The sequence below is a fragment of the Festucalex cinctus genome, chromosome 1 (assembly GCF_051991245.1).
Source record: "Festucalex cinctus isolate MCC-2025b chromosome 1, RoL_Fcin_1.0, whole genome shotgun sequence".
NCBI classification, from domain to species: Eukaryota; Metazoa; Chordata; class Actinopteri; order Syngnathiformes; family Syngnathidae; genus Festucalex; species Festucalex cinctus.
Window position 1 is genome coordinate 14,616,743 of NC_135411.1, and position 13,288 is coordinate 14,630,030.

Consider the following 13,288-nt stretch of genomic DNA (forward strand, 5'->3'; position numbering starts at 1 on the left):
CAAGGAACTTTGTTGGGATGACGGGAGGCACTTCATTGAGTTGACCCTTAGAAATAAGTGCTTTGTGAATTTTTAGATTGTTGCTGTGGATTCTCACTATTTGCAGCAGGGTGTGTGCTATATACTGGGGGCTGCTGTCATTTTGAAAATAATGTGCCCTGTGATTGGCTGGCAACCAGATCAGAGTGTACCCCACCTACTGCCCGAAGCCAGCTGGGATAGGCTCCAGCACCCCCTGTGACCCTTGGGAGGAGTAAGTGGTTTTAAGAAAATGGATGGAGGGGTTAACTGTTAGAAAAAAACAAAAATGCTCATCTATTTTCTAAAGCACTTATTGGAGCAGCGGATGTCGCCAACCCTGAACGAACCAAATGCACAAATTCAGGCTCATGGCACAGGACAGTTTACTGCCCACTGACAGATGTTTTGTGAACGTGGGAGGAATTCTTGTGTACGTAATGTGCCGCACAGGATGGCCAGATTTGAACACCGCAACTGCAGAGTTGCTGTGCCCATCAATTATAATTTAAATGGTTTGATTTTTTTTTTTTCATCAAATCCCTTGGAAGTACTTGATGCAAAAAGGTTGCCCACCACTGCTGAAGAACGTTTGCCAAATGGTCACTCTACCATCTGACCCGTCAAGACCAGTTCAGCCGTTGAATTTTCCAAGTCTTATTGTGTACTAAAAACTGAGCACATTGTTCTTCATCTCCACTCTTGTTCTAAGTTATTGACTGATGGCTTTTCATAAGTGCTGCAAATAATAAAAAAAAAAAATGTATGCCACTATGTATCAAAAGGTGTCTTTAATTAATGAAGCTAAGAAACACAAAAATTTTCTACACTCTTCGTATGAAAACACAAGTGGGGCTTATTCAAGCCTCGCTGAGGTCGTCCGCCATTTTGGCGAAGCCTGCGGCGTTGAGGGCGGCGACCAGGCTCTCCACGGTGGCCTGCGCCCCTTCCCGGTCCTGCCAGGTGACCAGCAGCAGCTTGGCCCGGATGTCGGCGTCCTCGCTCTCGGCCTCGATCTCGCGCAGCTCAGCCGCCCGCATCTCCAAGTGCGAGGCCAGCGACTTCCAGCGGCCGCCCAGCTTGGCCGCCACCTCGTCCATCTGCCGGTTGCTCACCATCTTGCTGGGCATGCTCGGGCCTGGACAAAACAAAAGATGGCGTCGAGGACTCGGTCTCCGTTTCATGGCTCAACATAAACCGGATGATTAAAAACGGCGACTCACTGTCATTGCTGTCTTTGAGCAGATTGTCTCCGTTTTCGTCGTCGTCGTCGTCCTCGCCCGTCTTGATCTCCTCCGACGGGATGTCCTTCTGTACGGTCAGACACGTGACATTGGTGTGTTGGCGGCCATCTTGTTTGCCATTCAAACTTGACGCGTATTCCTTACGGGCAACTCCTTGGCCAGCTTGCTGACCATACTGTCCAAGTAGTCGGCCAGGCTGTTGAACTTCTGATTGGTGGGCTGAAAAAAGTGCGGACTTCTTCTGGAGAGCAGCCGTAAGGCACGCCAGCCGTAGTTTGGGTTCCGGACGACCCTAAGGAGAAGGAACGCAACGTTAGGAATGAAGACTTCTGCTCTGAAACTAACACTTTTTTTTTCTTTTTTTTTATCAGGAGGACAGGGACTTACTTGTACTCTTCCTCCACCATGTTGACGGGATCGGCCTGCTCGATGGCTTCGGCAAAGAATTCATCCAACGAGGGCATGAACTCCCTGGCCACAAGAACACATCAAAATGGTTGAAATGGCCTAAAATGATGGTTTCAATTACTAAATTGGTCAATTTGGTTTTTTTTTGTCAATTTGCTGAACAAGTCTCCCCAATTATTTATTTTTTTCCTTATCCAGCACCTTCAAATGTGTACATTTCCACTTGGATATGTCTTTGCAAAATTTGGTGACTTTAAAGTCCCGCGAAGGGAGTTTTGTTTCCGTAGAAATAAAAAGAAATAAAGCCCCATTCAATCCTCTGAGGAAAAAAAAAATTCACAGAGTTGAGGTTTGATGTGGATTAATGAAGTTGGGGTTCATATATTGTGCGTTTGAAGATGACATGTTGGTGACGGGTGCTAATATTTAACCCGATGCCAAAACCCTCTAAACGGCACTAAGAATAAGAAATTTAAATTTAAAACAATGCACACATCTTTGCAGATATTTTGTCACTTTTTAGAGTAGACTGTCCTCAAAAAGGTAATTTAGATGACGATGAATGAAATAATAACAAAAGCAACCACTGAAATAATAAGAAATAAAGCAATTTCATCTGATAACCTAAAAAATAGCTATACTTTTGCCAGTATAGCTGTATTAAGACAATGTGGTGACTTTGATTAAGATAAGATTAAAAAAAAAAAAAAAAAAAAAAAAAAAAGATGACTTACTTGCCATAGAAATAGTGAGAAATAAAGCAGCATGATCAGAGAATAATAAAAACAAGAAACGAAGTATGGTCAATGATAAATTCAGAGTCCGCAGTTTTACCTGCTGTCCGACTTGCAGGCTTCCGTGTTGTCCAAGTTCAAGTTCCACAAGCGAGTAAGCTCATCACTTGATATACAAAAAAAAAACATGTACTTTTCTGTAGCAAGTCATCAAAAAAAAAAAAAAAACATCAACAATCCTGACTTTCCCATGAAGATCTTTCTGTCGGGCCCTTTTCCTAGGAAGTCTTCTGGAGCCGCTCGTTTCCTGGTCGGCCTTTTGGGTTTGTCGTCGGCCGGCCTGAAATTTTCACAGGACAAAGTTGCAGACCAAAATTTGGAAAAACTGCGGAAATGCACTTTGCGCTTTGGCGTACCTTTCCTTCACAAAGCTGGGACAGCCTTCGTTTTTCCAGGCGATCCAGTTTTCTTCTGTGCCGAGGATCCGCTGTCGCAAAACCATCGTTATGAACGTGTTGCGTCGCGTCGCGTTACGCTAGCTTTAGCAATCGGGGGCACTTACTTCCACCATGGTGGCGAACTTGTCGCCGTCTGGGGGAATCTCTCGGAGAAGCTATGAGAGGATTTTAAATAAATTGATAAATAAAGCTGAATAAATTGTACTTCTATTATGAGAATTAAGACAACACTGTTTTTATGCTAAATTGCTAATATAGAGCAAGATAGCAACTAAATATATCAAGTTATGAAGTTAAATAAAAAAAAAATAAAAAAAAGATTATTTTTAAAAATGTATATATACTTGCAGTATACTTTTTAAAAGTTTTAGATTTATATATATTAGGGGTGTCAAAATTAGTGCATTAATTTTGAGTTAAAGTTCCTTAAATGCCACAATTTTTTTTTAAAGCTCGATTGATTAATAATCAGCCCTTATTTGGAAAGCCTGTACAGGGGGACTTCCAGTTATGCCATCTAGTGGCAGAAATATTACCTCAACACAAGTCAATAAAGCGCTCGTTTTTTGCAGTCTAATAATCTTTTTAATTTTAACTCAATTTCTTGGAATTATGAAATTACTGTATCAATGATTTTATTTTTATTTTTTAGTCCAGTTTCAATCACGCTCGTTAGTTTTTAATCATAGTTTGTCCACTCCATCCCATTTTTAGTTGACTATAAATAAAATAACTATAAATAGTTTTAGTCAGGACAATCATTTTACCCCTGTGTATTTTTTTTTTGTTAGCAGATATGTTGAACATTTCGGTCTAAAACTATTTCACATACAATTTTCTTTAATCTTTTTCATGAAAAATAAGTTCGCACACAATATCAATATATCAACACGTGGCTAGTATGGCTCCATGCTATGAATTGACTTGACTTGACTTGAGCTAGTAAGGTAGCAAGCATTAGTTAGTGGTCGGATTAACATTATTGTTGGTGCGTTAGAGCCGGTTTTTTTGTTTTGTTTTTTGACAGAAATCATATAATTTTCATCTCGTTTTTGTTCACGAATTAAAATGTCCATAGATTTTAGTCCAGTTTTTATTAAGTACATTTTCATCTCGTCTTCATTTGTCATGAATATGCATACTGATTTAGTCCCAGTTATTGTTTATTAATGAGGATTTTTAGTCTAGTTTTAGTCCGGTGAAAAATGTGCGTTGATGAAATTATTTTTGTTTAGTTTTTATTGACTAAATTATGATTTAAATTTTTAATCACCTGAAAGAAAAAAAAATATGTACATAAACCCTAATTCCAGTTTCTTTAAAAATGTTTACCTGGTAAACTAGCTTGGTGGTTTCCTCGATCCACGTAGCCTGGTCGTCATTTAGCAAGCAGCTGGAACTTTGACAAGAGCAATTGAAATGTTTGAAATGGTATTATTGTTATTCATTTTGAATGGTCCCCGCCCCATGTTGAAAATGATCACCTTTTGAATTTGACTTGGCCTTTGAGGTACTGGAAGAGGATCAAGTACTGCAGCAGAATGTGGCGGCGGAAGTTGCTGTCGCTCAGCTGCAAGTCCATCAACTGCACAGGTTGACAATAACAAAAGGATGTAACGATATCCAAACATCACGATACGATATTATCACGATATTGTGGGTGGGTTGGCGATATTTAAAAAAGGTCACAATATTGTCAAAAAAAAAAAAAAAAAAAAGCTCATACTAAAAAAAAAAAAAAAAAAACATAATATTGTGCTTTTTTTAAATAACAGCAATGCATATAAACCACCTACAATCTCTAATAACAATATTGAGGCACTTACTTGCTAATGCAAGCACACATTGATCGCTTCACAGGCAAATTAGGTTCCCCTTCATCTGACAATTAGCATAGATTTAAACATAGAAGGCCAAAACATCCCTAATGAAAATTTAATTGCACTAATAAACTAGCCACTAGAGGGTGCTACAACTGCACAAATGGAAATCAACGTGACTTTTTTAGCAGATGTGTTCCTTTTAAATATTGTGAACATGACGACGACGATATTGTGGCAGTTTTAAAATCACGATATCACAATATTGCCATTATCGGTACATCCCCACAATAACATAATGCATTAACAAAAAACAAAAAAACAAAAAAAAGCTCATCATACAAAAAAAAATATCATGATCCTAGATTAAATGAATGACTTCAATAAATGCGTCCTGACCTTTTCACTGGTGAGGAACTTGGCAAAGTAGACGTGCTCGCCGCCCGACGCCCGCAGCTCCTCCAGCTTCCTCTTGGACGCTTGCATGTCGTCCAGCTTGAAGCTCTTGAACACGGCCAGCGTCTCGTCCGAGTACTGCGTGTGGCAAAGCAGGTCACAATCCAGACCAGGCCTCGGGGCGACCGACCGTTTCCGTACCTTGAGGAAGGTCATCCAAGAGACTTTGTCGTAACACTGCACCGGGTTCCGGAAGTAGTCCTGCAGCGTCCAGAACTTTCTGTACAGGTTGTAGTCGATGGGGATGGAGCTGAAAAGTGGAGGTCGGTGAGCGGCTTCGTCCATCAGGTGCTGGTTCTTTATTTTTTTTGTGTGTGTTACGTACCACGACGCAGGCGCTTCCTCCTCGCCCATCTCTCCTTCCTCCACCTCCATGCCGTCTTCCTTATCTTCCGTGTGCTGTCATCACAACGAGGAAGTCAAAGTGGAATCCGCCGTGTGAACTTGAACGAGCTAATGCTAACAAAACTAGCTCGTCGTTTGCTCACCTTGAGTCCAAAAGTGCTTTCATCTTCGTTTTTGTTGAACACTGTGATGTTGTCCAGGTTGAACTGACTCTGGAGATTCAGACCTGCCGTCAACACGTCACATCAACTCGTAAATGACAAATACTTCATTATTATTATTATTATTAAACATGTAAACGTGGTCATTTTTATAGCCTTTATCATGCTTGTGTATAGTTTTATTTCTGAGACTTATCTCTCCTTCGCTTTCTGTTGTACGTTAGGTGTGGAGCACACCATGTCAACAAAAAAAGTCCAGCGACTATTTCTCATTATTTTAAAATACATTTAAAAAGCAGCAGCCATGCAAAAATGCTTTAAAAATACTTATTAAATTGTTTAAATATTTCAGGAAAATCTATGTAAATATCATTAATTTATATACAGTAGACTATTCAATTTAACTGTTGTTAAAAACAATTAAAAACATTTTTTTTAAAAACAGTCTGCTTAAATCAGAATGGTTCAACCCAAACTGTCGTATGCCACCTAGGATCACCTGACAATCATTTGAAATTTTTATTTAAAATTAAGTTATGATTTCTTTTTCAGAATTTTTACAATGATCCCGAAGGTGGACACTTTAATGGTAATATTTTTGTGCACAAATCTTTATTTATAATTAGATTAATTCCTTCCCTTTTATGCATCTTTTTAGTATTTTGATTTCCAAATACAGTGTTCCCTCGCTATTATGTAGTTCACTTTTCACGGTCTCGCTGTATTGCAGTTTTTTTTAGTGCAATTCTGCATGTATTTCCTTTTACAGTAATGTACGTATTATATAAAAATGATAAAGGTTTGAATATTGAGAATGTTTAAACAAGAGCGATATGTCAAAAAAGTAAATGCCTCGATGAGAAAAGTGTATAAACTGTGTGATGAGGGGTTTTAGAGCCTTAAAACATTTATAGTAAATTTAAAACACAAAGCTCGCTACTACACGGATTTAATTTATTGCGGGTATATTTTTTTTTTGGAACCTAACCCCAGCGGAAAACGAGGGAACACTACAAAAATCAATTCCAAAGCTTAATAAAATCATACAATGATGGCAAAGCACTCCGGTTTTTTTTTTGTTTTTTCTCCCACCAAAACTGTTTTGTACTGGTTAGAGGGTACTTGGTTGAAAAAAAGATTTCACAGGGGGTGTACAATACATCACTGAAAAAAGGTTAGAAGACAACAATGGTGCCAATTAAAAGGACGCAACCCAGTTAAACATGGACAAAATGTTGGCAAAAGTTGAATACTCAAGAGTTGAGTACTCATATTGCCATCGGCCCAGAAAAAAAAAAAATAATGGTCTACCCTAAAATAAACTTTTCAATATACAGTAAATGTCTTAAAATATATTAACAATCTCATTTTACTTCCTATAATAACCATAATAAGCATATTGATACATGAATAACTGAGCCCGAACTGGCCGTGATGATCTTGGATGTGACTGGAGTGTGGAGGTGTACTGAATGTATTCGCGTGAATCTTCGTATTCAGCATTTGCTCTTACCAGATTTTTCCGACAGCGGGAAGAGACGAGCCAAGAAGAGTTGTATCCGTCCACAGAATACGGTGTTCTGAGGCTTGGAAAGACGCCGCAAGAGATCTAGAAAGTTGAAAAACGGTGTTTTAACTTTGACTTCAACAATTATAGAAGAAGACGGAAATAATAGCTTACCGTTACACATCCTTAACAGGTAATTCTTGCCAGCAGTGTAGAAGGAGTTCTGGGATAAAGACAGAGACGTCAAGTTTAGAAATGAAGCATTTAAAAGCAAAAAAACGATGAATGCGGTTGGTGGTGTTTGCATTTACAGATTTCCACGTGGCGACGTTCATCTCCACAAAGTTAAAGATTCTGTCACATTGGTCCAAAGGAAGGCTGTCGAGCACATCCCCCAGCAGCACGAAAGGCGTCGTTGCAGAGCAGATACCTGCATAGATGCAAGATGATGTTCACCATTGCACTGACTGCTGTTTCCAATACAGAATTTTGGTGTTTTATTTAGAGACAGAGAGCCACTTGAATCAAACCTAACCAAAAATAACCAATACATTTTTCTATGTGCACCCAAAACAATAGTTAACTACTAATGGAAAATAAAACCATTTACAGCCATTTTTTTCCATGAAGACTACAACCTATAATCAACATTTCATTCAAGTATTTTCCTGAGGATGGAACGTGCACCAACAGGCAGGAATGACCCATAGTTGTGCATGAAACAAGAAGCTTATTGGCTGTCGTACCTTCAGTGACTGCATGAATGCTCATGTCGATCAGCGACAAGTGGTCCTCACAGTTGGCCTTCTGGTCCATCTGCACACAAGCACAAACATTAGCTCCTCTGCAAGCGCATCTGTAACGAATAATATACATTTTGAATTGATATGGCTTACAATCTGCTCCCCGAGGACCCCCCTAAAAGCCTGGTCCAGTGTGGTCTTCTTTTCAGTCTCACTGCAAACAAAGCACAGTTAGCATGCATGCCTGGTCATGTTGTTTAGTGATCACTTACTTTCCGGGGATGTGATGAAAAGCGTGTATTATCGCTTTGCTGCTTTTGTCGCCCAGAGCTTGCTTGGTGGATTCCTACGAGTTTACGACAGGGACATTTAACGTGAGACAGCGCCAAACTGTTAGCATAGGGCTACATGCTAAATTAGTAACGAGGCAGAGAAAAGAGGCGTAGCGGTGAACAAGCTTTCGGAATTATGTAATTTAGATTGACACAACACAGCACTATATAATATACTTTTCGATAAATAAATACTATTTGACGTTTTTCCCACCGTTAGCTTGTCTTTAGCCTCGACAAAATCAAACAAGGGAGGCGACATCTTTTCACATTACAAGCCGGAAGTCATGGAAACTGCTTCCGGGTTGGTGGTCATCGAGTCGTGGTGCATTCAGGGCTCCACGTGATCATAAAAGTGTTTTTGTTTCAGTGCATACACAAGTATCATTAACAGGTTCACATTAAGAATTGTAATTCAAAACGTTCACATAAATAATATACATACAATAACAATCACATATTGTAACGTTACATGACACATCTTTCTTCGTCGTTCGGTGTCCAGTGGTGGTGGTGGTGCAGGTGCATTCAAAGACTTTTTAGCGGTACGATAATCGCTCGTCTGGTGTGTTTAGTTCAGCCACAGTTGTTACTGTATATTGATAATCTTAACTGTAAAACAAAACATGCAGATATATGAGGTGTTTTTTTTTAATCACTTTAATTAGACGTTCCATTTTTAGCTTTCTGGATCAAGTGCTGATGTATTCAAAGTATTTATTTATTTATTTAAAATTACACAAGTACTGTACCTAAATTAATTTAAAAAAATGCCCTACAATTCATAACCCCGACTAACACTTGTTTTATATAGCGCTTTTATCTACAGGCGTTCAGTATGGACGATATGTAGAAATCACTTCCGCATTCGCCGGATGAATGCACCCAATCTTCCGGTGCGGGGAGACGTCAGCGGAACGCACTTTTTTCTTTTTCTTTCTTTCTTTTCAATTGGGGACCAAAAAATAAAAAATAAAAATCCAGACAACAGCTTTTTTTTCTTTTTTTTTAATTTGCTATAAAAAAAATACAAACTTGGCAACAATCCAACATTGTTCAATACATCAACAAAAACTGCCAAGGGAACAATAGTTCACAAAGAAAAATTACAACAACAACAACAACAAAAAAATCAAACATACAATGCACACATACAATTGTAATTTACATACACACGAAAAATAAAATATAAGTTACATTACAAAAAATGAAATCAGGATATTCAACAAAACACAGGAGGTAATTTCTTCAAAATATTATATATAATTTGTACTGTAGGCCTTGTAAAGAATGTAAAGTAATTGTAAAGATTTAATATACATACCAAATTCGTTTACAAAATTTTGAAAAAAACGGGGTGAGATTTCAGATTGAATCTTTAGATGGAACCTGCCAGCTCACTGTTCATAACATGTAAGATGTTCCATTTCTTTTTCTTTCTTTTTTTTTGGGGGGGGGGGGGTTCTTTTTTATTTTAATGATACGTTATTAGATAAGAATAGTTTATTAGCACATGCACGATAGAATAGGGAGTAGGACTAGATAAATTATTGCACTTTTTCCTAGGTTACTCTTTTTGAACGTGTAGTTTATGACATTGATTAATTATTTTCTTTCTTCACATTTTTATTTGTAACTTCAACTTATATTTTGTAATGCTTTAATATGTTCAATAAACCAACCAACCAACCAACCAACCAACAACAACTCTCTGATCTGTAGCCTCCTCTTCGGCCAGGTCTCTTCGCCGACGTCGTCAATATTTTGAAGCAGATGTATTGCCTCTGCTGTTTATTTTCTTCACGTCAGCTCATGGTGACATGCTGAAACGGGGTGCTATGGAAATCCGACAGCGTTGTCAGCGGTGCAAGAATAATGACTCATATAAATATTGTCATGTTTTTAATACAATAAAATGTCACCCTGGGAATAATATACATACAGGCTAATAAAAAGTAAAAACACCAGAAATGCAGAAACAGATAATTTTGTAAACAGACAACACATTGTGGTGTATTGTTACTAATGTGACCGCTAGGCGGCGCTGTGGCATGTTGTTGACATGTAGGTTGAGAACAAACAAGTTCATAAAGACATCACCGAAGCCAAGTGCCGTCTGCCTCTTATTATACAACACTACACAAAGAACCCACGCTATAACAAAGCCAGCACAAGGTAAAGGACCACAACACACATCAAAATGTAACTTCAAAATACAGCTCTGGTTCTACTGTTAACAAACGGCGCCCTTGTGTGATCGAGTTATCCCTGCGAATGTTAACAATTTACAACAAACTGTCTCCGGTGGTCAGCATAAGAGGAAAAAAAACAAGGCAGAGATAATGACTGCTCGATGTATTGTCGTCTCTCCTCTTCTTCGACGCCTTGACAAATGCACGCAACCATACTCATAAGAAACAATGATGAAAAAATACTCCAAAACGCTGACAACTGGTCGAGGTTTTCTGAAGGAAAGCAAACAGCGGTGGCCATTACCGGAAAAGGCGGTGCACGCAGTTTTTCCCGGAAACACGTCACAGCTATTTGTGCATAGAGTCCTACTGGGAAATTTCCATTTTATTATGTAATTTCTCTACTTCTCGTGTAATTTTGTAATTCCCAAATAAACTTTATATGTCCATATACGTTTTTATTCCTGTTTCAGTCAAATGCGTTGTCTTGCAGTCCCCGTAGAGCCACTTTAGGCCTGCTGGTAGCAGTGTTGTACATCATATTTAAAGAAAGTCAAGCATTATGCAATTATGCTTGAGCTGCAAAAATACAAAATAGTTTGACTTGTATTAACCTGAGTACAAAAAAATATTTCACACTTCATCGCTCCTGATATTTATAGGTATAGATTATGCAATGAAGTCATTGAGCAAACAATGTCGCAGAGCCCATTAAAATTAATCAGCCATTACAGTGCATTGTCACTTATTAAGGGTTCAACATATGAAATTCAAAAGGACTCCATTCATACTATTGCCTAATGTATTCCATAGGAATAGCACCTTTGGCTCCAAATGAAACTGAAGCAAAGAAAATAAAGGAACACTCGATAATAGAAGCAATAATGAAAAAAAATCACAACCTCTTATTAAGTCAAGGATATTTACGTTTTTAAATGGAAATTGGTGCGGAAAGGTCTGATGATGTAAGCTTTGTTGGTGAAAGGAGAGTCTGTTGTTTCCATTTGGTAGACATGGTTTAAACATAATCATTGAATCATGTATCATATTAAAGCTCTGAGGAAGATGACTCTTAGCAATGTGACATTTTAAGATGGTGCAGTGACCAAAAACTTCTTTTTTTTTCCTTAAAAATGTCAAAAGGTTTCCATTTCTGTTGGTAAAGAGAAGGTTCCACCTTGGATCTAGATCAAAGCAAAATGGAGCCCCCTCCAATCTCTCTCTCTCTCTCTCTCTCTCTGTTTCTCTGTTTTCTCACCGCTTTGTTATTTCTAGATTCATATAATGGGAGCATCTCCCAACACTCTCCCATGTTTCCCCCAGGCCTGGACATAATCAAGCTCGGCAGTCCCAAGGGCCAAATCATTTTCGGAACGACACTCCGGGACAAAACGAGCGCGGGGCAACAAAAAGAGCATTGTGCACTCGGCGGAGGACAAACTGCAAAACAAGCTTGCGCACACAATGCGCCGACCTCCGCCGGGGTTGAGCGCGCTGAGGAATTAGACGTCGGTCACAGGGCGCCCATAAAACATCACGTGAAGATGTTCCGTGTCATATCAGGGCCATAACGAGCTTAGGGTTATTGTGGATATTATATTTCTAAAGTCCAATGTAGTTTGTTTGGTTTATGAGGATTCTCATGTAGGATAAGGAAGCAAGGGTTAACCCAACAAGTGAGTTTGGTGTGTTTTTAGGGGGAATTTTGTTTTTGTTTTTGTGAAGGTGTGTAAAACGGTTGATGGCAAAGGGGGAGATGTGTGAACCATACAATCAACATGGTGCCTTTGGGTAAAATTGGAAGATTATATGTTAACTCATTTGCTCCCAATAACGTATAAATACGTTTTTTAATGTTACAGGTGTCCCAAAGACGTATTTATACGTTTTTTTTGTTTTGTTTTTTTATGCTAGAGCATACAGAAGGCTTTGATTCAGCCTCTCAACTGCAAAGAACGGTTGCAGAAATGATTGTTATTACACAAACGGCCAGCAGGTGGCAGCAGAGCAAAGGAGATCAACCAGGGCCATCTAGAAAAAAGCTCAATTACTTACAATTTTAAATAGATATGTGAAAACTGATGAAACTTAGCTCTCTTCTAAAGCTAATTGCTGCAAAACGGAAACAGATAGAAACATACTTTTTTTTTTCCTGATGAAAGAAGAGACTTTAATCTTTCTTTTGATAGGTTCCATGCTTTTATAGCAAAAGAACACAATATTCTGTGGGCCTTGCAAAATCAGTCAAAATCCAGTAAAACAGCCGGGAGCGAACGGGATTGCTTCTGTGAAAATGGCTGGGAGTGAATGAGTTAATCTATGAGCGCAATTTCAACACACACCTCTCTGCCTCGTTAGCTTAAACATGCTACAATTAGCTATGGAATAGTTCATCCTTCGTCACCACTACAACAATTCAAAAGCACACAAACAACAATTTTGTTCCCGCAAGGACCGTTGACAGTTCATTTGAATTGTATGATATAAATTGTGACCTCCAAAAAAATGGATGCAGTACATTCGACGCTTAACTTGGTGAACAAGTTGTGACAGATGGCGCACTTGTGATGATGCAGAAGGGACAAATTGGGACAAATTTTACTTTTGAATGATATGCAGGACAGAATGAGGACAAGCGTTATAAAAAAATGAATTGATACACAATCGCCTGCGTTGTTGTGAGAAGCGTTTCTAATTATTTGATGCCCTGTTGTGAGTAACTTTCCATGTTGAAGGAGGAACAAAAGCGCAACTTGGACTTGGACCAAACTCCTTCAGCTTAACGTCGTAAAAATGATTCGGGACACTGACGGTGATGCGTTAATGATCACCTGGCACATCCCGCAGCCACGACGATGTGCGGATGTGCA

The 13,288-nt window shown here is 38.8% G+C and overlaps 1 protein-coding gene across 2 annotated transcripts; it reads right to left on the reverse strand.

Moving 5' to 3' along the window:
- Nucleotides 1–790: 790 nt before the first annotated feature.
- Nucleotides 791–9,082, reverse strand: thoc1 (THO complex 1). Of its 2 annotated transcripts, XM_077518530.1 has the most exons (22): nucleotides 8,979–9,082; nucleotides 8,441–8,838; nucleotides 8,167–8,240; nucleotides 8,048–8,108; nucleotides 7,898–7,967; nucleotides 7,463–7,581; nucleotides 7,326–7,374; nucleotides 7,158–7,253; nucleotides 5,627–5,709; nucleotides 5,464–5,537; nucleotides 5,280–5,388; nucleotides 5,082–5,216; nucleotides 4,347–4,447; nucleotides 4,195–4,261; nucleotides 2,967–3,017; nucleotides 2,821–2,891; nucleotides 2,649–2,744; nucleotides 2,505–2,570; nucleotides 1,650–1,733; nucleotides 1,407–1,554; nucleotides 1,242–1,329; nucleotides 791–1,156 (listed from the first exon to the last, which is right to left on the reverse strand). In XM_077518530.1, exons 2-22 carry the CDS (start codon nucleotides 8,486–8,488, stop codon nucleotides 879–881), a joined length of 1,968 nt encoding a protein of 655 aa, XP_077374656.1. In that variant the 5' UTR covers nucleotides 8,489–8,838; nucleotides 8,979–9,082; the 3' UTR covers nucleotides 791–878. The 2 variants fall into 2 exon arrangements, with proteins under 2 accessions (XP_077374656.1, XP_077374647.1); XM_077518521.1 differs by having other exon boundaries at nucleotides 8,441–9,077.
- Between the last annotated feature and the right edge of the window lie 4,206 nt (nucleotides 9,083–13,288).